Source organism: Crocuta crocuta, unplaced genomic scaffold (assembly GCF_008692635.1).
Source record: "Crocuta crocuta isolate KB4526 unplaced genomic scaffold, BGI_CrCroc_1.0 scaffold30, whole genome shotgun sequence".
Lineage (NCBI taxonomy): Eukaryota > Metazoa > Chordata > Mammalia > Carnivora > Hyaenidae > Crocuta > Crocuta crocuta.
In genome coordinates this window covers 11,214,750-11,237,905 of record NW_027528345.1, presented here as the reverse complement: position 1 = coordinate 11,237,905, position 23,156 = coordinate 11,214,750, and the positions used below count along the sequence as shown (strand labels likewise).

At 39.4% G+C, this 23,156-nt stretch overlaps 2 protein-coding genes across 2 annotated transcripts in view; both read right to left on the bottom strand.

Annotated features, from left to right (window-relative positions):
* Positions 1-1,664: 1,664 nt before the first annotated feature.
* On the bottom strand, positions 1,665-6,368 carry TMT1A (thiol methyltransferase 1A). Its single transcript, XM_077753382.1, has 2 exons — positions 5,520-6,368; positions 1,665-3,271 (listed from the first exon to the last, which is right to left on the bottom strand). Exons 1-2 carry the CDS (start codon positions 6,021-6,023, stop codon positions 3,035-3,037), a joined length of 741 nt encoding a protein of 246 aa, XP_077609508.1. The 5' UTR covers positions 6,024-6,368; the 3' UTR covers positions 1,665-3,034.
* Positions 6,369-16,225: 9,857 nt separating this feature from the next.
* TMPRSS12 (transmembrane serine protease 12) overlaps positions 16,226-23,156 on the bottom strand; it is a 23,190-nt gene continuing 16,259 nt past the window's right edge. The window contains exons 5-6 of the mRNA XM_077753674.1: positions 20,151-20,182; positions 16,226-16,637 (exon numbers count right to left, since the gene is read on the bottom strand). Of these exons, the coding sequence (XP_077609800.1) occupies positions 16,386-16,637; positions 20,151-20,182 (284 nt within the window). The 3' untranslated portion in view covers positions 16,226-16,385. The remainder of the gene's footprint in view (positions 16,638-20,150; positions 20,183-23,156) is intronic.

The following is a 23,156-nucleotide window of genomic DNA, read 5'->3' as shown; positions in this document are numbered from 1 at the left end:
TCACTCTGACCCTCCCCTGTTCACGCTGTCTCTCTCTCAGAAATAAATAAAAATCATTTTTTTAAAAAAAGGAGGGTACTTGTGATGAGCACTGAGTGTTATATGTAAGTGATGAATCACTGAATTCTACTCCTGAAACCAATATTGCACTGCATATTAACTAAAATAATAATAATAAAGGTGACACTAGAGAAATAACTTGCCCAAGGTCACACAGTCAACAAATGACACAACCAGGACTTGACCTAGGTCACTTGGATGTCAAAGCCAGTGTCATTTTGTCTTTTATTTTCCTCATTGTGTGCAATTATCCTAGTGAAAAGCCAGTGTTCTCAGCATGGTACTACATAAACTACACCAGGAAAGCAGACAGAGTCTCCTCAAAATGCAGCGATGTGGCCACAGTGAGCATTTATGGCGTGCCTTCTCAGCCTCCATTCATCCCTGCTTTCTCCTGGCCTTGTTTTCATTTGGAGGATATACATACAAGACTCCCCGTCTCCATTCAGAGTCCGGGTGTGCTCAGCCCCAGGGATGAAGCACTGTGACCTTTACTTGAGCCAGTCAGCATAATCCATCCGGTCCAAACATTATGATTGGTCTGGGATGGGCTTGTGACCCCAGATTGTCACTAAGAGCCAGTTGAGACTCAGTGCAGAAACTGGTTGGAGTTTCCGCAAAACAGACCTGATGTTCAGAGGCACTACTTCCACAGACTCACCACCTGATAGGGCTGCCGGGAAGGGCAAATGGGACATCTGATCACATCAGCTGAGCCCTGCTCGACTGTGTGGGAGGCCTTCTGCCCCTGTGCTTTTCACTAATCTGAGTCCTTAAAGTCTTTTTTTTTTTTTTTTGCTTATGCCTTGTTTTGGTTGAACAGTCGTGTCACTTGCAATTGAAGAAATCCTAACCGACACAGGACCTAGAATACATTGGACCTGTTTTACCTTTTTCGGTTTCCATTTTGCATGGGCTTAGGTCACTTCCTTAGGCTGTTGGAATGACCACAGATGTGTGGAGTAAAGCAGTGAGGAGGTGCTGTGGCAGCTACGATGTCAAAAACAGGTCTTGTAGTTTGGGTAACCAGGGCTTCTAAGACTTGCTTAGGAACTCATGGAACGTAAGAAACTTCATTTATTTACATCTCGGGGCCGGGGGGTGGGGGGAGGCCACACTACTCAGACAAGAGGGAACTGATAAGGATGTACCTAGTACCTTGTGCTGTGGTATTCCTTCCTACATGCTGATAACATTTCAGCTTGTCAAACCTGTGGTTTTTCATATTTCTCAATGAGTAGACTCTTAACCAATAGTGAAGTGGGTAGTTAAGGAGGGCCCTACTTCAGAGTGACTGCAGCGGGAGGAGATTTCTGTTCTAGAGTTCAGAAGGCCTTAGATGAGTATCTTAACCTCACCATAACAGTAACTGTCTTCATGTTCAAGAGAGTTAGAATCGTTACGTTATGTTTCCTTTCTTTCTGCTCTATGAATTTTACAAGTGGGGGTCTTTGGACTCGAACTTTTCAAAACCCATTTTCTGATCCTCCCCCAAATTGCTTTCTCTAAGCAATTACCTGGGTCTAGAAAGAAAAATCCGTATGCTCAAATAGCTTAATTTTTCCCTTCCAGACGTTAAAAAAAAAAAAAATGAAGCCAAGCCAGCAAAGACATAAATGATTTATTTCCATTCCTAAGATCTATGTGAATTTACTGATTGATTTGATAATTAAAACAGTCCCTTTGTAAAGCCATCTCCGAAAATATACTAACTTTATTAAAATGTATACAAACTATTGCTGTAAATGCTATTCTTAAGCCCCCTGACCAACCTAACAGTTGTTTTCAAGGCACTTATGATTTTCAGAGGTTCCCGTGGTGGCCGGGAACAAAGAAATCATCTTGGGACCAGAGTGGACATTTGGTCAGAATCCTCTCCAAAATATGTGTCTACTTCTTGACAGATTCACAGATTGTCTGGGTTTTAGGGGTTCTTACAAAGTGTACCTAATGACACAAGGTTTTCCTAATTACAGCAGGCCTTTTCTTTGCCTACAGTTTAAGACACCCAGCAAAGTATATGCTCCCCAATGAGGAAAATGGAGCCAAGGACCTTAAGTGTGTCAACTATTTTTTGGCCATACTCATGTGTCAAGTACCATTTACATCTTAAGCGCTGAAGACTGGAATGCAGGAAAACAAGCGTTAGTGGAATACTGAAGTAAACACAGTAAAGCTGGCCAGAACTAGGTGTGGCACCCTGGTCTGTTAATTTTGAAAACCGTTAATTTTGAAAATCCTGAGAACAACACATACATTCAGATTTCTTTCTGGAAAAATCGGGACCATTTAGATAAGGATTTTCAACTGGTTAGGATTTCTTTATTCATAAGATCTTGCCACGTCTCCCCTTTGAAAATTGTCTTTTGACTGACTTAACTGCTTAATAGCACCAAGCTCTCAAAAAGCGGGTGAAATTAAAATCTGTCAGGTAACCATTTAAATAGGACAGTTGTGGGTGCCTGGGTGGCTCAGCTGATTAAGCCTCCGACTTCGGCTCAGGTCATGATCTCGTGGTTCATGAGCCCAAGCCCCACATTGGGTTCTCTGCTTCAGCACAGAGCCCGCTTCAGATCCTGTCTCCCTCTCTCTGCCCCTGCCCCCACTTGCACTCTCTCTCTTTGTCTCTCAGAAATAAGACATTAAAAAATTATAAAATTTATGGTATTAATAAAAAGAGACAAAAAAGACAGTTGGGAGGATTTTGAAGTTACAGAATGAAGTTTGGCAGTAATGGTAAACTCCAATTATGAAAGCCCAGTGTTTCCTTTTTAAGGGAGAGTCCTGTTTGGTTTGGTTTTGATCCTCTGGGAGACAACAAAAAATGGCTAGGTTATCACATAAGCTTTTAGGGGTGAAATTCAACTTAACTTTAAAAAAAAAAAAGGTTTCCTTTCTCCCAATTAGTACTGTAAGTGTAAAACTGCAGCCTTAAGCCATTTGAACCATGCAGCTGTCTGTGCCCTGCCCCCCCCTATTTCACGGCATATCCATAGATGTGAGGGCGCACCAGCTCCAGGGAAAGCGGCGCCTGTAGGTGCTGCAGCTCAAGTTTAGAGAAGCGCGCCCGTTCCAGGGCCTTCCAGCTCTCTCTGGTCAGGTTGCACCCATCAAACAGCAAGTACCAGGAAGGATCCAGGACTTGTTGCCAGAAGTAATTCCAAGTTGAGCTCTCAGCTGCTACATGTTCCAGGAAATAGAAAGCCCCTCCCTGAGAAAGAAAGAAAAAAAAAAAATCCAGGATTTTGGTTTTGGAAGAACAGGTTTCTAAGATGATTTAAGCTTCGATTTCAGTGGCCCCAGAGGCTAACTTGATGAAAAGGCATGGATAAATTTAAAATTTACTAAGACACCATTTTGGCCAATAGTCTCACCTTCTGTCAAATTTTATACAAAGCTGCCAATTTAAGGCAATTAACACATATTTTCTAATCATAAAAGTAATATGTAGGGGCGCCTGGGTGGCTCAGTCGGTTAAGCAACTGACTTCCATTCAGGTCATGATCTTGTGATTCATGAGTTCAAGCCCCACGTCAGGCTCTGTGCTGACAGCTCAGAGCCTGGAGCCTGCTTCAGATTCAGTGTCTCCCTCTCCCTGTGCCCCTCCCCTGCTCACACTCTGTCTCTCCCTCTCTCAAAAATAAAGAAATATTAAAAAAAAAATTTTAAGCAGTTACTGCTTGCACAGTGTGCTACCTTAATGCCTATCACATGTTAACTCAATCCTCACGATAAACTTATTTGGTAAGTATTATCATTCCTATTTTTACAGATAAGGAACATGAGTCACACAGAAAATAAGCAACTTGCCCCAGTTTACACAGCTTACAAATGTCACATCAGGTTTTATTTGAACCTAGGTGGTCTGGCTCCAGAGGCTGGTAACCCTGCCTCATCAATATGTTTATTTTAGGAAATGTAAAAACAGTTTTAAAAGAAAAATACCCACTATTCTCTCATCTCAAGATAACTACTGTTAATATTTTGTGGGAGGGGTGCCTGGGTGGCTCAGTCGGTTAAGCCTCCGACTTCGGCTCAGGTCATGATGTCACAGTTTGTGGGTTCAAGCCCTGTGTCAGGCTCTGTGCTGACAGCTAGCTCAGAGCCTGGAGCCTGTTTCAGATTCTGTATCTCCCTCTCTCTCTGACCCTCCCCTGCTCACGCTGTCTTTCTCTCTCTCTCCGAAATAAATAAAACATTAAAAAAAAAAAAGATTTTGTGGGGGACCTGGGTGGCTCAGTCAGTTGAGCATCTGACTCTTAGTTTTGGCTCCGGTCATGATCTCATGGTTAGTGGGATTAAGCCCCATGTTGGGCTCTGTGCTGACAGCAAGGAGCCCTCTTGGGATTCTCTCTCTCTCTCTCTCTCTCTCTCTCCTTCTCCCTCTCTCCTTCCCTCCCTCCCTCCCTCTCTCTCATTCTCTTTCTCTGCCCCTCCTGTGCATGCACACTCTCTCTCAAAATAAATAAACTTAAAAAAAAAGTTTTGTGTGTATCATGTAAATATCTATTTTTCCCTAAAACTAGGATTAGAATGTACATTCTATTTTGTAACCTGCTTTATTTATGTATTTGAATACTATTCTAAAACGTGATTTAAAAACTTTTCACACAATATTTCACACCACTGAAGGTACCATGTCTTAGTTAACCATTCTCACTGAAGTTATTTCCAATTTTTCATTATTACAAATACTATCGCAGTGAATAACCTTGTCCATCTCTGTGACCATCTCTAACTATTTCCAAAAAAATAACTAGCTAAAAAGTGGAAGTGCTGAGTCCAAACTCCGTGCCTTCTTAAACTGTTGGTACAGGTGGTGAGACTGCCCTTTGGAAGAGTCGCAGCAAGTTTACGTTTGTACTAGCCGTGCATGTGAGTGCCCATTTCTTTTTTTTTTCTTTTTTTTTATCTTTTATTTATTTCTAGGAGAGAGAGAGAGAGATAGCGTGAGCAGGGGAGGGTCAGAGAGAGAAGGAGTCACAGACTCTGAAACAGGCTCCAGGCTCTGAGCTGGCAGTCAGCACAGAGCCCGACGCGGGGCTCGAACCCACGAACCGCGAGATCATGACCTAGGTGAAAGTCGGACGCTTAACCGACTAAGCCACCCAGGCGCCCCATGAGTGCCCATTTCTAATAAACTCTTAACTATCCTTTTTTCCTCTGTATCCTTGGCAAGTTGATGGGTAAAATGGTATTTCATTTTCAGTAATGAAGTTAACCTTTTTGTCTATCATCCCTGGCAAATACTTCTATGTTTTTGTACTTTACTGTGTATAGTATTTTTTTCCCTGTCAACGTTTTACACTTTTGTGTATTCAGAATCAGTCTTTCCCTTTATAGCTTCTTTCCAACTCTTAAGATTTTACAAAACTCAACAGTGCCTTCTCTAGGAGTTTTACTTTTTATGTTTGAATGTGTGATTCACCTGAAATTGACAGAACTTCCCCGTCACTCACCGGCCTCAGCACTCGACACACCTCCTGGAGGATCCGCTCCTGGCTCTGCACGGAGCACAGGACTAGGGTGCAGACCACCACATCCACGGAGCCATCGGCCACCTGCTGCATGTTCTCTCCCGTAGCCACCACGAAGCGCTCGAACTGCAGGTGTCGGTTCTCCGCGACGCTCTTGATCAAGAACTTCTCAAAGTTGGGGTTGGGGTCGATACAAGTCACCCTGCATCCAGCCGGGTAGAACTTGAAGTTGGCCCCGGTGCCGCAGCCCACTTCCAGCAGAGAGAGCTTCCCGGAGGGACCCACAAACTCCGGCAGGTTGCTGAAGAGCTCACGCTTCTTGCTCGCCATCTGTTCGTTGTACATCACGGTGAACCTCCGCAGGAAGTAGGGGAACCACATTTTGCATATCTGGTTCCACAAGCCCAGAAAGTTCAGCAGGTACATGGGAAATAGCAGGATGCCGATGGCCAGCCTGAGGATAAAGATGATAAGCGCCATCACCATGAAGAGAAAGAGATCAACGGGTTAGCGACCCAGCAACCAGATTCCTTTATTGCAGGAGATGGGCTTCTGGCCAGAGCCAGTCCGCTTGCAGACGAAAGAAGAACTGGCTGTGCTAGAGACACACAGCTGAAGTCAAATCGTGGGCAAGAGGCCCATTTCACTCAATTAATAGGCGGTGGGCAAAAGATGCAGCTTAATTTTCATGAAGCGAAGTGAGAAGTTTCCCAGCTTCTCCTTAGAAGGAAAGTTGATTACAGTCCCATTTTCCAAACCTCTTCCTGCTTCCCTTCTCTGGGTTTGGAAACTACCCAGTTTCCGGCTGCAGCTTTATACGCACTTTGCGCTTACACACCCGATCTGGGCGCACCCATGACATCTACAAAGAAAACAGAACCAGTGGGTGGAGCCTGGTTAAACCATACTAGGAGGCTGCTGCCGATCACCCTTTTGTACCTCTCCTCCCCCAGCCCTGTTTTTTAAAAGAGGAAATGAAAAGGCACGCTTGCCTGACCACAGTTAACAAGAGTTTTTCCTCTTTTGCATTCTGCTCTGAGGCTCTCAGACATTCACAACTCAACAGGATTATTTTTAAGTCACAGTTCTGGGCCGCCCGTTTTTTAAAGGGCAAGTTTCAACTTCAAATCGTGCGCAACTGCTATAATATTACTCAGCTAATTTAGATAAAAATAGTCCTCAGAATATTCGTGTTTGGGAACCTGAAAACCTAAAGTACACAGAAAGTAGTTTCAAGCGTTCATCTGTTTTGAACAAGAAAGCCTTGGCTTTAGCGTGGGTCAGGAAACACAAAAATTTTCCAAAATTATGGTAATGTTTACTTTTTAAAATTGGGTAATGGATACAGGGGATGTTCTGTTGATTCATTATTTGTGATCCTCTATACATAAAAATAATATTTTTTCCCGCATTTGGCATCTTTCTTGAGGTGACATTAACATACAATAAGCTGTATAAAGTGTACAGCCTGTTAAGTTCTGACCTAGGTACATCCCTGTGACACCATCACTTTAGTCATCACCCCTAAAAGTTTCCTCTTACCCCTTTGTGATCCTTCCTTCCTGCCCTCCCCATCCCAAGGCAACCACTGATCCGTTTTTTTGTCACTGGAGATGAGTTATGCATTTCCTAGAATTTTGCGTAAATGGAATCAGGCATAGTGTGCTTTTCTGTCTGGCTTCTTTTACTCGGCATAATTACTTTGAACGTGAGCAACATTGTTGCATGAATCCATTGATTTTGTCCCTTAGTAGTATTCCATCGTATGGATGTATAAGTGTTTACCTGTTCACCTGCTGATGGACATTTGGGTTGTTTTTGATTGTTACAGATTGAGCTAATGTGAACATCAACGTACAGGTCTTCGTACTGACATATGCTTTCATTTCTCTTGGATAAATTCTTATGAGTAGGATATATGGGTCACATGATAGGCAAATATTTAATTTTTTAAAAAAACTCCAAACTTTTCCAAAGCGGGCATACCATTTTATATTCTCACTGTAAGGGTATGAAAGATTTAGCTGTTCCACATCCTTACCAATACTTGGTATAATTGTCTTTTTTGATTTTAGCCATTTTAAACGGTCTGTAGTAGTCTCTCATTGTACATATAATTAGCATTTCCCTGATGATTAATGATGTTGAGCATCTTTTAATGGACTTATTTGCCATTTGTGGTCTTATTTGGTAAGGTGTCTGTTCAGATCTTTTGCCCACTTTTATTTATTTTTTTACAAATAGTTTATTGTCAAGTTGGTTTCCATATAACACCCAGTGCTCATCCCCACAAGTGCCCTCCTCCATACCCATCTCCCCCATCCCCCCCACACCCATCAGTCCTCAGTTTGTTTCTCAGCATTCAAGAGTCTCTCATGGTTTGCCTCCCTCCCTCTCCCCCACTATTTTTCCCCTCTTCTCCCCCATGGTCCTCCATTAAGTTCCTCCTAATCCTCCTCTACGTGCAAACATATGGTATTTGTCCTTCTCTGACTTATTTCGCTCAGCATAACACCCTCAAGGTCCATCCATGTTGCTACACATTTGCCCACATTTAAACTGGGTTATTTTCTTATTGAAGATTGAGACGACTTTGTATATTCTCAGTGTGTCATTTATCAAATGGGTGACTTTTTCCTAGTCTGTGACTTTTTATTCTCTTAACAGTGTCACCATCTTGCCCCCCTCTACCGTGCTCCCCCTGTGTCTGTCAACCACCAATCTGTTCTCTGTATCTGTGAATTTGTTATTTTTTTCTTTTTTGTGGGGTGGTTTGTTTTTTTTTGTTTTTTGGTTACACAGATGAGTGCAATCATATGATATTTGTCTGTGACTGGCTTATTTCACTTAGAATAATGCTGTCAAGGTTCATCGATGTTGTCTTAGCTGTGTCTTTTATTTTGATAAAGTCCAATTTATACATTTTTAATGTTTATTTATTTGAGAGAGAGAGAGTGTGCGTGCACGCATGAGTGGGAGGAGGAGCAGAGACCAAATCCCAAGCAAGTTCTGCACTGTCAGAACAGAGCCTGACACAGGGCTCCATCTCACAAACTGTGAGATCATGACCTGAGTGAAAATCAAGAGTTGGATGCTTAACAAACTGAACCAGCCAGGCTGGTTCCTACATTTTTTTCTCATGATCCGTGATTTTTTTTTCCTAAGAAACCCTCGCCTATTCTATGGTTGTAAAGATTTTCTCTTATATTATTTTTTTTGCATGTTTTATAGGTAGAGATTTTATATCTAGGTCTATGATTCAATTAAAGATTTTTTAAAAATGTAGGAGATATAAGGTAAAGGACAAAGTGAACGTTTTCCAGTTTCATTAAAATATAATTGACAGCATCTTACAAGTTTAAAGTTTTTAGCCTGAATGTTAATGTTTTTTCCATATAGATATCGATTTCACCACCATAATTTGTTGAAAGGACTATCCTTTCCTCAGTTGAATTATCTTGGCAACTTTGTTAAAAATAAATTGGTCATATATGTGTGGGTCTACTTCTGGGAATTCTATTCTGTTTTATAGTCTATATGGCCATCCATATGCCAGGACCACACTGCTTTGATTCCTGTAGCTTTATAGAAAATCTTGAAATTGGGTAGTTGAAGCTCTGACTTTCTTCTTTCTCAAAATTGCTTTGACTATTCTAGGTAGCTTGCGTTTTTATATGCAATTTAGAAATTTAAAAATTATATAAATATACGTATTGTAAATTTTTAATTGCAAATTTAATTTATTTAGGAATCTTGGGAGTATTCAGATTTTCTAGTTCTTCCTGTGTCTGTTTTGATAATGTGTCTTTCAGAAATTTGCCACCTATGAAGTCTAAGTTGTTGAATTTATTGGTATAGAGTTGTTCATAATGTTCTCTTATAATCCTTTTAATATCTGTAGGATCTACAGAAATGATACTGATATTTTGTGTCTTTTTTTTGGTGAATTTAGAGATTCTTTATTGAATTTAAGGATAGTTGATACATATAATACAATATTATATTACTTTCAGGCGTACAACATGGCCATTCGATACTTACGTGCATTACAAAATGCTGACCACCATAAATGTAGTTAGTTACTGTCCAGCACCAAAGTTATTACAATATTATTGTGACTGTATTCCCTACACTGTACTTTATATCGCTGTATACTTCATATCCCTACTTTATTGCAGTTACATTTGTACCTCTCAATCCCCTTCACCTATTTTGCCCATCCACCGATGCCCCTCCTCTCTGGCACCGACCGGTTTGTTCTCTGTATTTATGAGTCTGTTTCTGTTTTGTGGGCTCATTTGTTTTGTTTTTAATTTTTTAATGTCTATTTTTGAGAGAGAGAGAGACAGACAGACAGAGACAGAGCATCAAAGGGGGAGGGGCAGAGAGAGAGGGAGACAGAATACAAAGCAGGCTCCAGGCTCCAAGCTGTCAGCACAGAATCCCATACGGGGTTCGAACCCACCAATGGTGAGATCATGACCTGAGCCAGAAGTCGGATGCTTAACTGACGGAGTCACCCAGGCGCCCCTATTTTTTTATTATTTTGAGAGAGACAGAGACAGCACAAGTGAGGGAGGGGCAAAGAGGGAGGGAGAGGGAGAATCCCAAGCCGTTTCCATGCCATTAACACAGAGCCTGAGGCAGGCCTTCAACTCATGAAACCAAGCGATCATGACCTGAGTCAAAGTTGGTTGCCTAACCGACTGAGCCACCTAGGTGCCCGTTTGTTTGTTTGTTTGTTTCTAAATTTCTTTTAATGTTTATTTTTGAGAGTGTGAGCAGGGAGGAGCAGAGAGAGAGGGAGACACAGAATCCAAAGCAGGCTCCAGGCTCCGAGCTGTCAGCACAGAACCCCATACGGGGGTTTGAACCCATCAAAGGTGAGATCATGACCTGAGCCAAAGTCAGACACTTAACCGACTGAGCCACCCAGGCGTCCCTGGTTTGTTTTTTAGATTCCATATATAAGTGATATCATACAGTATTTGTCTTTTTCTGTCTAACTTATTTCACTTAGCATTATACCCTCTGAGTCCATCCATGTTGTTGCAAATGGCAAGATTTCATTCTTTTTTATGGCTGAGTAATATTGCATACTACAATTCCGTTATCCATTCATCTGTTGATGGACACTTAGGTTGATTCCATATCTTGGCTATTGTATATAATGCTGTAAAGAACATAGCGGTGTATATAGGTTTTCAAATTGGTGTTTTCATTTTCTTTGGGTAAATACCCAGTAGTGGAACTGCTGGATTGTATGGTGATTGTATTTTTAGTTTTTTGAGTCACCTCCACAATGTCTTCCATAGTGGTTGCATCAATTTACATTTCTACCAGTAGTGCATGAGGGGTTGACACTAGGCATTCTGACAGGTAGGGAGTGATATTCTCATTGTGGTTTTTGATTTGCATCTCTCTGGTGATTAGTGATGTTGAGCATCTTTTATGTGTCTGTTGGCCATCTGTACATCTTCCTTGGGAAAATGTCTAGTCAAGTCCTCTGCCCATTTTTAAGTCAGACTGTATTATTATTATTTTTTTTTGGTGTTGCATTTCATGAGTTCTTTATATATTTTGGATATTTACCCCTTATTGGATACATGATTTACAAATATCTTCTCCTATTCAGTAGGTTGCTTTTTCATTTTGTTGAAGGTTTCTTTTACTCTGCAGAATCTTTTTAGTTTGATGTAGTCCTGATTATTTACTTTTGGTTTTGTTGCCCTTGTCTTAGGAGACAAATCTAAAAAAGATATTGCTAAGACCAATGTCTTAAGAGATTATTGCCTCTGTTTTAGGATTTTTATGGTTTCAAGTCTTGCATTTAGGTCTTTAATTCACTTTGAGTTTTTCTTTTATTTTTTTTAAGTTTATTTATTTGAGAGAGAGAGAGAGAGCTTGAGAGAGAGAGCAGGAGAGTGGCAGAGAGAGACTCCCAAGCAGACTCAGCACTGTCAGTGCAGAGCTGGGTACAGGGGTGAATCTCACGAACTGTGAGATCATGACCTGAGCCAAAATCAAGAGCCACTTGCGCAATCAACTGAGCTACCCAGGCGCCCAAGTTTATTTTTCTATGTGGTGTATGAAAATGTTCCAATATCATTCTTTGCATTTTTTGCATATATGCATTCTTTTTCATATGTATTCCTATCACCATTTATTGAAGACTAACTCCCCCCTCCCATGGTATTTTCTTTTCTTAAACGTTTATTTATTTTTGAGAGACACAGAGAGAGCGATAGGAGGGAAGGGGCAGAGAGAGAGGGAGACACAGAATCCAAAGCAGGCTCCAGGCTCCAGGCTCCGAGCTGTCAGCACAGAGCTCGACATGCGGCTCGAACTCAAGAACCACGAAATCATGACCTGAGCTGAAGTCAGACACTTAACTGACTGAGACACCAAAGTGCCCCTCCCCTATAATATTTTCTTGCCTCTTTTGTTATAGATTAAATGACCATATAAATGTGGGTTTATTTCTGGGCATTCTATTCTGTTCATTGGTTTATGTGTTTGTTTTTATTCTAGTACCATGCCATTTTGACTACTATAGTTTTGTAGTATAGTTTGAAGTCAGGGAGTGTGATGCCTTCATCTTTGTTTTATTTTCTCATGATTGATTTGTTGATTCAGGGTGTTTTTTGGTTCCATGCAAATTTTAGGAGTATTCTAGTTCTGTGAAAATGCTATTTGCATTTTGATAGGCATTGCATTGGATTTGTAGACAGCTTTGGATAGTATGGGTATTTTAATAATATTAATTATTTTATGCTAATCCATACCATGGTATATCTTTCCATTTATTTGTATTGTTTTCAATTTCTTTCATCAGTGCTTTATAATTTTCAGAACAAGGTCTTTCACCTCCTTGGTTTATTCCTAGGTATTTTATTGCTTTTGGTGCAATTTTAAGTGTGATTGTTTTCTTTTTTAAAAATTTTTAATATTTTTATTTATTTTTGAGAGAGAGAGTGAGTGAGAGAGAGAGAGGGCAGGGGAGGGGCAGAAAGAGAGGGAGACACAGAATCCGAAGCAGGCTCAAGGCTCTGAGCTGTTAGCATAGAGCCCAACACAAGGCTCAAACTCACAGACCACGAGGTCATAACCTGAGCTGAAGTCAGATGCCCAATCAACTGAGCCACCCAGGTGCCCTAGTGTGATTGTCTTCTTAATTTCCCTGTCTGCTACTTCATTGTAAGTGTATAGCAATGCAACGAATTTCTACATGTTAATTTTATATTTTGCAGCTTTACTCATTTCAGTTATTAGTTGTAGTAGATTTTTGGTGGAGTCTTGGTTTTGCTTTATATGATGTCATGTCATCGGCAAATACTGACAGTTTAACTCCTTCCTTACCAATTTGGGTGCCTTTTCTTTTTCTTTGTCTGATTACTCCAGCTAGGACCTCCAGCACTATAGTGAATAAAGGTTAGGAGAATGGACATCTTTGTCTTGTCCTCAGTCTGAAAGAAAAAACTCTGTTTTTCAGTATTGAGGATGATGTTAGCTGTAGGTTTGTCACATATGGCCTTTATTATGTTGAGGTATGTTCCCTCTCAATTCCCTTTGTTGAGAGCTTTTAGCATGAATGGATATTGTATTTTGTCAAATACTCTTTGGCATTTGTTGAGATGTTATGACTTTTATCCTTTCTCTTGTTAATGTGATGTATCATGCCAGTTGATTTGCAAATATTGGACACTCTTGCATTGCTGAAATAAATCCTACTTGGTTGTGGTAAATGATTCTTTTTAATGTATTGTTGAATTCAGTTTGCTGATACTTTGTTGAGGGTTTTTTCACCTGTAGTCTTTATTTTAAAGCCTACATTGTGGGGTGTCTAGGTGGCTCAGTTGGTTAAGTGTCTGACTTTGGCTCAGGTCATGATCTCATGGCTCATGGTTCGAGTTCCAGGTCGGGCTCTGTGCTGACAGCTCAGAGCTTGGAGCCTGCTTCAGATTCTCTGTCTCCCTTGCTCTATGCCTCTTCCCTGCTTGAGCTCTCTCTCAAAAAGTAAATACACATTAAAAAATGTTTTTAAGAAAATAATACCTATTTTGTCTGTTATAAATATTGCTACCTGGTGCTTTTTTCCCCTTCCATTTGCATGGTATATGTTTTCCAGTCCTTCACTCTCAGTCTGCATGTGTCTTTAGGTCTGAAATTAGTCTCTTGTAGGCACCATATAGACGGGTTTTTGTTTTGTTTTGTTTTCTTTATCCATTCAGTCACCATATGCCTTTTGAGTGGAGCCTTAAGTCCATTTACATATTGAGTGGAGTCTTAAGTCCATTTACATATAAAGCAGTTATTGGTATGTATGTTTTTCTGCCATTTTGTTATTATGTGTCAGCTATACTCAAAGAAAAACATTAAAAATAAATTGCAATCTGTACTCTAATAGTCTCTTTTGGTGGAGAGAACTGCTATGTAACTGAATTCCAGTTGCCTGAAGTAAGTGAATTCAGTTGGGTAAAAGATGAGAAATTGTTGGTCGTAGCTCCTGCCTGCTTAGAAATACGTACCTAATGAGTAATTAAGGCATACTTTTCTTTTAAGCTTATTTGTTTGTTTGTTTATTTATTTAGAGTGACAGAATGGGGGGAGGAGCAGAGAGAGAGAGACAGAGATAATCCCAAGCAGGCTCCACCCTGTCACCACAGAGCCCTACTTGGGCTCCAACTCACACACCATGAGGTCATGACCTGAGCCAAAATCAAGAGTCCGATGCTCAACTGACTGAGCCACGCAGGCGCCCCAAAGCACACTTTGGAAGTGAGAAGCAAGAGCTTTCCCCTAGTGCTGTTGATATATTTTAGAAGAGTTACTTAATATTAACATTCAGGGCTATCAAGTGAATCTGAATGGTACTCAGGTGATATAAACGGGGAAAACATAATACATCATGCCGATTGCTATACAAGCATCACCAACTAATTCCTTATAAGACCTTGTTAATGGTGGGGCGCCTGGGTGGCTTAGTCGGTTAAGCGTCCGACTTTCGCTTAGGTCATGATCTCGCAGTTCGTGGATTTAAGTCCCGCGTCGGGCTCTGTGCTGACGGCCAGCTCGGAGCCTGGAGCCTGTTTCAGAATCTGTATCTCCCTCTCTCTCTGACCCTCCCCTGCTCACGCTCTCTCTCTCTCTCCTAGAAATAAATAAAAATATTTAAAAAAAAAAGACCTTGTTAATGGATAATCTAGGGTCTCTTTTAAGAAAGAGCAGTCAATATCCCTTCAGTGTTGTGCTGCTTATAAACCTATAAAAATTACAGTCTTCTACCCCATGAGTGTTAAACCAAAAATGATCCCTAAGAGAATTAATAGATGGAAAACTCATCCTTACTTTCAGTGAAATCCTGAAATTAAGTTAAAGCAAAGCAAAACAACAAAAACAAAACACTTGGTTTTAGCTTGTTGAACGTAAAAACAAAGATGAGAAAATTAGTTCTCTTTTACAACATGGGTTCCCAAAGTTCAAAGGAGATGTGAATTTATTAATAATAGATACTGAGTCAACTTGCTCTTTTGTTTTAATAATTTATTTTATAGAAGTTTGTCCCAGGTTGGACTGTCTCTTTTATCCAGTGAGCATTTTAGTCACCTCTCCTCACAGTTAATTCAGAGAGCCCAAGGAATATAGAATTGGAGCATGGGCTCCAAGATAATAGGTTTAGAAGGAGGTAAGGGGCACCTGGGGGTCTCAGTTGGTTAAATGTCTGATTCTTGATTTTGGCTCAGGTCATGATCTCAGGGTTTGTGAGATCAAGCCCTGTGTCTGGCTGCTTGCTGACAGTGTGGAGCCTGCTTGAGATTGTCTCTCTGCTCCTCCCCTATGTGTTTGTTCTCTCTCTCTCAAAATAAATAAACTTAAAAAAGAAAGAAGTAGGTAAAATGTTTTAAGAAAGTCACATTATAAATTTTTAAATAAAGGGGATCCTGGGAGGCTCAGTTGGTTAAGTGTCCGACTTCAGCTCTGGTCATGATCTCACAGTTTGTGAGTTCGAGCCCCAATCAGGCTTTGTGCTGACAGCTCAGAGAGCCTGGATCCTGCTTCAGATTCTGTGTCTCCTCTCTCTGTCTCCCCCGCCCCAACTCATGCTCTCTCTCTGTCTCTCAAAATAAATGAATAAATGTTAAAAAATTTTTTTTAAATAGGCAAATACTTCTTCTCCTTCAAGTATCCTTTGAGAACCAGAAACAAGATGATAATTAAAAATATACACTGTAGGGGCGCCTGGGTGGCTTAGTCGGTTAAGCGTCCGACTTTCGCTTAGGTCATGATCTCGCGGTTCGTGGGTTCGAGCCCCGCGTCGGGCTCTGTGCTGACTGCCAGCTCAGAGCCTGGAGCCTCTTTCAGTCTGTGACTCCCTCTCTCTCTGACCCTCCCCTGCTCACACTGTCTCTCTCTCTCTCTCCTAGAAATAAATAAAACATAAAAAAAAAAATTAAAAAAAATATACACTGTATAGCAAACAAATTTTGAAGAAAATCTAACTTAATAGGAAATGGTTTTGATTAATTTAACAAAAGGATGGCTTTCTTTTTAATTATCAACTCTTTATTATTTGGCATTTATAGACATAAAGTATATAGACTCTAGGGAAGTATTCCAAGTGCAAAATTATGATTATAAAGTAAAAAAAAATCAAGATACATCAAAGAGGCATGTGATTCAGTGTCAAATTTATAATCACATATCTAATATGTCACAATCCTTTTGTTCCAAAAAACATTCACATAAGAACTGTAAAGTGGGCCATTATTTGCCAAAAGAATAAATGGTTTTCATTATGTGGAACATGGAAAGAGACGCAATGCAAGATAAAGATTCTTCAGAACTTCATTATGGAATTCCTAGTAAGACAACAGAACCTGAGGCCATGAGGACCTGTCCAAGTAGAATATTTACGTTAAATATGCCTTTACTGCTTGCCCGGTAGAGGTGATCTGTCAGCCACTGTTGGTAGAAGGATGGCCCACAATAGACACCAGGAAAATTTTTCCGACCACAGCCATATCCGTAACTGGTAATTCCCATTACAAAAAATCGTCTGTGTTCTGGTAAGTAGCACATTAATGGTCCACCACTATCACCCTATTAAAAAAGTCCCAAAATAGCGTTAGTTGGTTCTAGTAATCTTTAAACAATAGTAAAGCTGGAATAAATCAATCCCATTAATCATACATTGATATAAATATACATTTTCTTTAAAAATGTTTTTAGTGTTTATTTTTGAGAGAGAGAGAGAGACAGCATGAGTGGGGGAGGAGCAGAGAGTCAAGACGGAGACACAGAATCTGAAGCAGGCTCGAGGATCTGTGCTGACAACACAGAGCCCAACACAGGGCTCAAACCCACAGGTGGTGAGATCATGACCTGAGCTGAAGTCAGATGCTTAACTGACTGAGCCACCCAGGCGCCTCAATATACATTTTCAGTATATCTTCAAGTTATAAAGAGCCACAGATTTTCAGGTTTATATTCCAACTCGGGCAGAAAGCATTCAGTCTGGCCTGATATTTAGAGGAACCATAAATATTGGTTATAGGTAGATATAAACTTCCTATTTGCATGGTGTTGAACCATGATACTATAAATCATTTGGCTTTTTTAGTGTAATTACTCAGGAGAAATACAATTTAGGAAGGAGTGTGCAAAATACTATAAGTACTATTAGAATACCTTTATTGCTTAATGCTGTATGTGAAAAGTGTAACTTTAAGATGCATAAAGGATTCTTGAAGTTGCGTGCAAGGTTTGCTAACTGGAAGAGAAGTGTAAACTGGCATCTTGCAGGAGATGGCATCTTTCCAAGTGTTAATGTTGGCTGTTGCCAGGTAACAGGAATAAATGGCTAAGCCTCTCAGTAGTATTACAATAATGAATGTCACAGTTTATACAAGACTGTCAGTGCACCAAAGCACTAAAACTAAGGCCTGTTAATTGTCAAAACAACTAGGACCTTGAGATAACTGGTTCAGTGCCTAAAGATTAAGGAATGTATTTCTAAGATGTTTTCAGTTTCTCTATATAAGGTACGCATTGAATGAATAATTATTTTTTGATAATGAGGATTAAAAAAATTTTCTAATGTTTATTGTATTTTGAAGGAGAGACAGTGTGTGAGCAGGGGAGGGGCAGAGAGAGAGAGGGAGACACAGGATCTGAAGCAGGCTCCAGGCTCTGAGCTATCAGCACAGAGCCCGACCTGGGGCTTGAACTCATGAACTGTGAAATCATGACCTGAGCTGAGGTCGGACACAACCAACTGAGCCACCAGGCTCCCCCATAATGAGGATGTTTTGCTTATGAATGCAATTCAATTAGGTTTAGATTCTTTACTGTTTTACTAGCAAAAATTTTAAGGAAAAGGACACTGGATTGCAGAAATCAGAATGAGTAGGAAAAGGTTATAGCATGGAGTACTGCTTGGGAGTGAAGTGCTAATAAATTTAGAAGTAGTGAAGAAAAGTAGAATAAAGAAAAACTCAAAAAGCACAGGAGACAAAACCAAAAACCAAGTAAACTGGACTTCATAAAAATAAAAATCTGTGCTACAAATGGTAACATCAGGGAGACGAAGAGAGAGACCACAGAATGGGAGAAAATATTTGCTAACCATATATCTGGCAAGAGACTTGTATCTATAATATATAAAAAGTGCTTATGACTCAATAATAAAAAGATAAATAAGTCAGTTTTAAAATGGGCAAACTAGGGGCGCCTGGGTGGCTTAGTCGGTTAAGTGTCCGACTTTTGCTTAGGTCATGATCTCACGGTTTGTGGGTTCGAGCCCCGCGTCGGGCTCTGTGCTGACTGCCAGCCCAGAGCCTGGAGCCTGTTTCAGAGTCTGTGACTCCCTCTCTCTCTGACCCTCCCTGCTCACGCTGTCTCTCTCTCTCCTAGAAATAAATAAAAACATTAAAAAAAAAATTAAAAAAGTAAATAGATAAAATGGGCAAACTATTTGAATAGACAAATCTCCAAAGAAGATTTACAAATGGCTGGCCAATAAACACATGACAAGATGCTTAACATCATTAGTCACTAGGGAAATGCAAATAAAAACCACATTCACAAATACCCCCCTTCACATCCATTAGGATGGCTGCAGTTAAGAAGACAAACAATACGGGCGCGTGGGTGGTACAGTCAGCTGGATGTCTGACTTCGACCTCAGCCCAGGTCATGATCTCCTGGTTTGAGTTGTAGGTCTCTTTGAGCCCAGGTCAGGCTCTGTGCTGACAGCTCAGAGCCTGGAGCCTGATTCAGACTCTGTGTCTCCTTCTCTCTCTGCTCCTCCCCCGCTCATGGTCTGTCTCTCTCAGGAATAAACATTAAAAAATTAAAAAAAAAAAAAAAGACAATAAGAAGTGCTGACAGGGATGTGGAGAGATTGGGGCCTTCCTATTGCTGGTGAGAATATAAAATAGTGCAGCCATCTGGAATAGGTTTGGCAGTTCTTCAAAATGCTAAACATTGATCCAATAATTCCAGTCCTACGTGCAGTAAAAACATACTGACACATAAAAAATGTATACACAAATGTGTACAGCAACATTATTCATAATAGCCAAAAAATTGAAATAGCTCAAATGTCCATCAACTAATGAATGGATAAATTGTGGCATATCCATATGGTAGAATATTATTCGGCAATAAAATGAATAAAATATTAACACATGCTACAATATGGATGAACCTTGGAAACACTACGTTAAATGAAAGAACCCAATCACAAACCATATTGAATGATTCCATTCATACGACATTTCCAGAATAGGCAAATCTACAGGGATTACTGGTTGCCTAGGTCTGAGGGCAGGTGGGTGGAGAATGGGGAGTGAGTTGTAATGGGTAGAGGCTTCTTGGGTTGACAAAAGTGTTCTAAAATTAGATGGAGATTATGGTTGCAATGCTCTGTATATATACTGAAGATCCATTGAATTATACACTTTATTTTTTTACAGTTAATTGTCCAGTTGGTTTCCATATAACACCCAGTGCTCATCCCAACAAGTGCCCTCCTCCATGCCCATCACCCATTTTCCCTCTCCCCCACCTCCATCAGCCCTCAGTTTGTTCTCAGTATTTAAGAGTCTCTTACGGTTTGCCTCTCTCCCTCTCCTTTACTATTTTTTCCCCTTCCCCTCCCTTATGGTCCTCTGTTAAGTTTCACCTGTTCCACATATGAGTGAAAACATATGGTATCTGTCCTTCTCTGCCTGACTTATTTCACCCAGCATAACACCCTGGAGTTCCATCCACGTTGCTACAAATGGCCAGATTTCATTCTTTCTTATTGCCATGTAGTATTCCATTGGAATTATACACTTTAAATGGGTGACTTAGATAAATAAATATCTCAATATAGGTAGTAATAAGAAAAGGAAGATTCAAGACAAATTTTGCCTCAACTTGACCATGAAACCAAGGAAATCAGGAAAGCAATAGGATTTGGATTTTCGGAACATAGTTAAGAAGGATAAAAAAGAATTTACTACTTTTAATCTTGATAATTAAGACTTTCCCAGAAAGTGATCAAAGGCTTTGCTCAAGTTGCCCTCTCGCTTTAGCAAATATTTCAGGAAAATTATTTGGTCTTACCCTGCAAGTATCAAAAATCCCATCTTCATCACCTGCACAAAATGAAGTGTTAGGAATTATTTGCCCATAACTCTGCTCAGAATCACAAATCTTTCGAGAGATATAATGTACTTCTGCTTCCTGTAACACATCTGTAATATTACCTATTAACAAAAAAATACCAGTAAGCTATTTTGAAGAGCAGGCATCTTGACAGCAATATAAAATGTTCATGTTGAATAGGTTTTCTTTCCAAAGTGGTTCAACAATTATGTAAATTGTATCCATATATGCATGTATGCCTAGGAAGATTGTGTGGAAGAATAATTTAATCGTTCATGGTTTAATTCCTTTAAATTACTTTTTGTCTCTATGATTTGCCCATTCTGGACATTTCATCATATAAACGGGATCATACAATATGTGAGCTTTTATGCCCAGCTTATTTCACTTAGTATAATATAGCATGTACCAACACTTCATTCCTTTTAATGGCTAGATAATACTTCATTGTATGAATATACCACATTTTGTTTATCCATTTATCAGTGAATGGATCTTTAGATTGTTTTGGTTTTTTGCTAATACGAATAATGCTGCTATGAGTATTTGAGTACAGCTTTTTGTGTGGACGTGTGTTTTTATTTCTCTTGGGTATACAGGTAGGAGTGGAAGTTGGAATTACTTGGTAACTGTATTTAAATTTTTGAGAAGCTGCTAAACTATATTCCAAAAAACCTGTACCATTTTATATTGCCCCCCAGCAGTGCATGAGAGTTCCAATTTCTTCACATCCTTGTCAACACCTGTTCCTAACTTTGGATTATAGACATCCTTGTGGGTGTGACATTTATTAACTTTGAAAATTACATTTCCTAACAATTGATAGTGTATAAAAATGAAATACATTTTGGCATTTTGGTTTATATCTGGACACTTGACTAGACTTTCAATTCTGATGTATTATAGACTCTTTATTAATGCAGATAGTCCCATCATCTGTGAATAATGAGGGTTTTGTTACTACCTAAGTCAGTCATATGTTTTTTGCATCTTTTTCTAGTGTGACTGCACATGCTAGAACCTCTACTACAATATTGATAAAAGTAGTGATGGTGGTGGTGGTGGGGAATTGTTCCTGTTTTAAGAGAAATGTTTTTCTGTAATAATGATGTTCGCTGTAGTCTGGAGGTAGATAACCTTAATCAGGTTCAGGAAGTTCACTTCTGTGTCTAGATTGTGGTTCAAAAAAAATTCTTTTTTAATTTATTTATTTTTGAGAGAGAGAGAGAGAGAGAGAGAGAGAGAGAGAGAATAAGCAAAGGAAGGGCAGAAAGAAATGGAGACACAGAATCTGAAGCAGGCTCCAGGCTCTGAGCTGTCAGCACAGAGCCCGATGTGGGGCTCAAACTCCCAAACCACGAGATCATGACCTGAGCCAACGTCGGAGGCTTAACAGACTGAGCCATGCAGGTGCCCTAGACTGTTATATTTTTAACAGAATTTGTTCTGCTCCTGTTGAAATAATCATATTTTTAACAATCCTTTAATCAGCTACTGTGGTGGTTATGTTAAGAGACTTTAACATTAAATCACCTTCACTTAATTACCTTAGATAAATTCATCTTGGTTATACTGAATTCTATTTATATTATTCTTGATAGATTCAGTATGCTTTCAATTTGTTTGGAATGTCTGCCTTTATAATATTGGCCTTTTTTGTACTATACTTACTAATCATAAACTGATTAGTAAAAAGAGAGTGCATTCCCTCTTTTTGGATTCTTTGAAAGTATTCATATGAGATTTAAACATAGGTAATTAAGGTAGGGCTCACTTGTTCTGAATTCTGGTGTTTTATTTTTGAAAACAATAATTATTGAATAATTTCCTTTACTCTTTATAGGACTATTCTTAGTTTGGATTACTTTGAATTTTCTAGGAATGTATCCATTTTACCTAAGTATTAAAATTGAGAACATAACATAGCTTAAAGTATTACTTTATCTTTTAATTCATAACATTATTTGTATCTGTGTCTTCTCTACTTTTCTGATCAGTCTCACCAGGGTTTTTTTTTTTTTTTTTTTTTTTTTTCAAAGAACTAGATTTTGGCTTTATTGGTCATCATTTTTCTAACTTTATTTTCCATTCATTGATTGCTGTGCTTACCTCTATTTCTTTTCTTCTGCTTTCTATGGTCATCTAATGTTCTTTTAAACTTTTTTAAGTTGGCTATTTAATGCATGGTGGTTAGCCTTTTTGTCTCTATCAGGTCAGATATTTACTTTTTTATATTTTTGAGCCTAAAGGTGTATGTATTTAAAGCTTTGCATTTCCCTTTATGTAGGACCAAAGTTGCAGCATTCAAGTTTTCTGTGCAGTATATACGTTACAGTTCAAGTCTAAGGATTTAAAGTTATTATGACATAGGAGTTATTTAGTAGTATATTTTGAATGTTCTAAATGTGTGAGTTTTTAAAAAATTATCTTTTTGTCATTCTTTAAAAAAGCTTTATTGGGGCACCGGGGTGGCTCTGTCCGTTAAGCATCTGACTTCAGCTCAGGTCATGATCTCATGGTTTGTGATTCGAGCCCCACATCGGGCTCTGTGCTGACAGCTCAGAGCCTGGAGCCTGCTTCAGATTCTGTGTCTCCCTCTCTCTCTGCCCCTCCCCTGCTCATGTTGTGTCTCTGTCTCTCAATAATAAATAGACGTTAAGAAAATTTTTAAAAAGCTTTATTAATATTTAATTTACTCAACATAAAATTCTCACACTGTAAGCTTGCAGTTCAGTGATTTCTGGTAAATTTATACTGGCACCACAATCCAGTCTTAGAATATTTCCTTCACTCCAAAGGGTCGTCCCATGCTCATTTGCAGTCAATTCCCACCTCCAGCCCACATTCAAAAAATGACTGATATGATCACTGTTGCTATGGGTTTGCCTTTTCTAGAAAGTTTGTATAAAGAAATCAATTGGCCATAAATGTAAGCTGGGTTTTTTTTTTTTTTTTTTTTTTGGA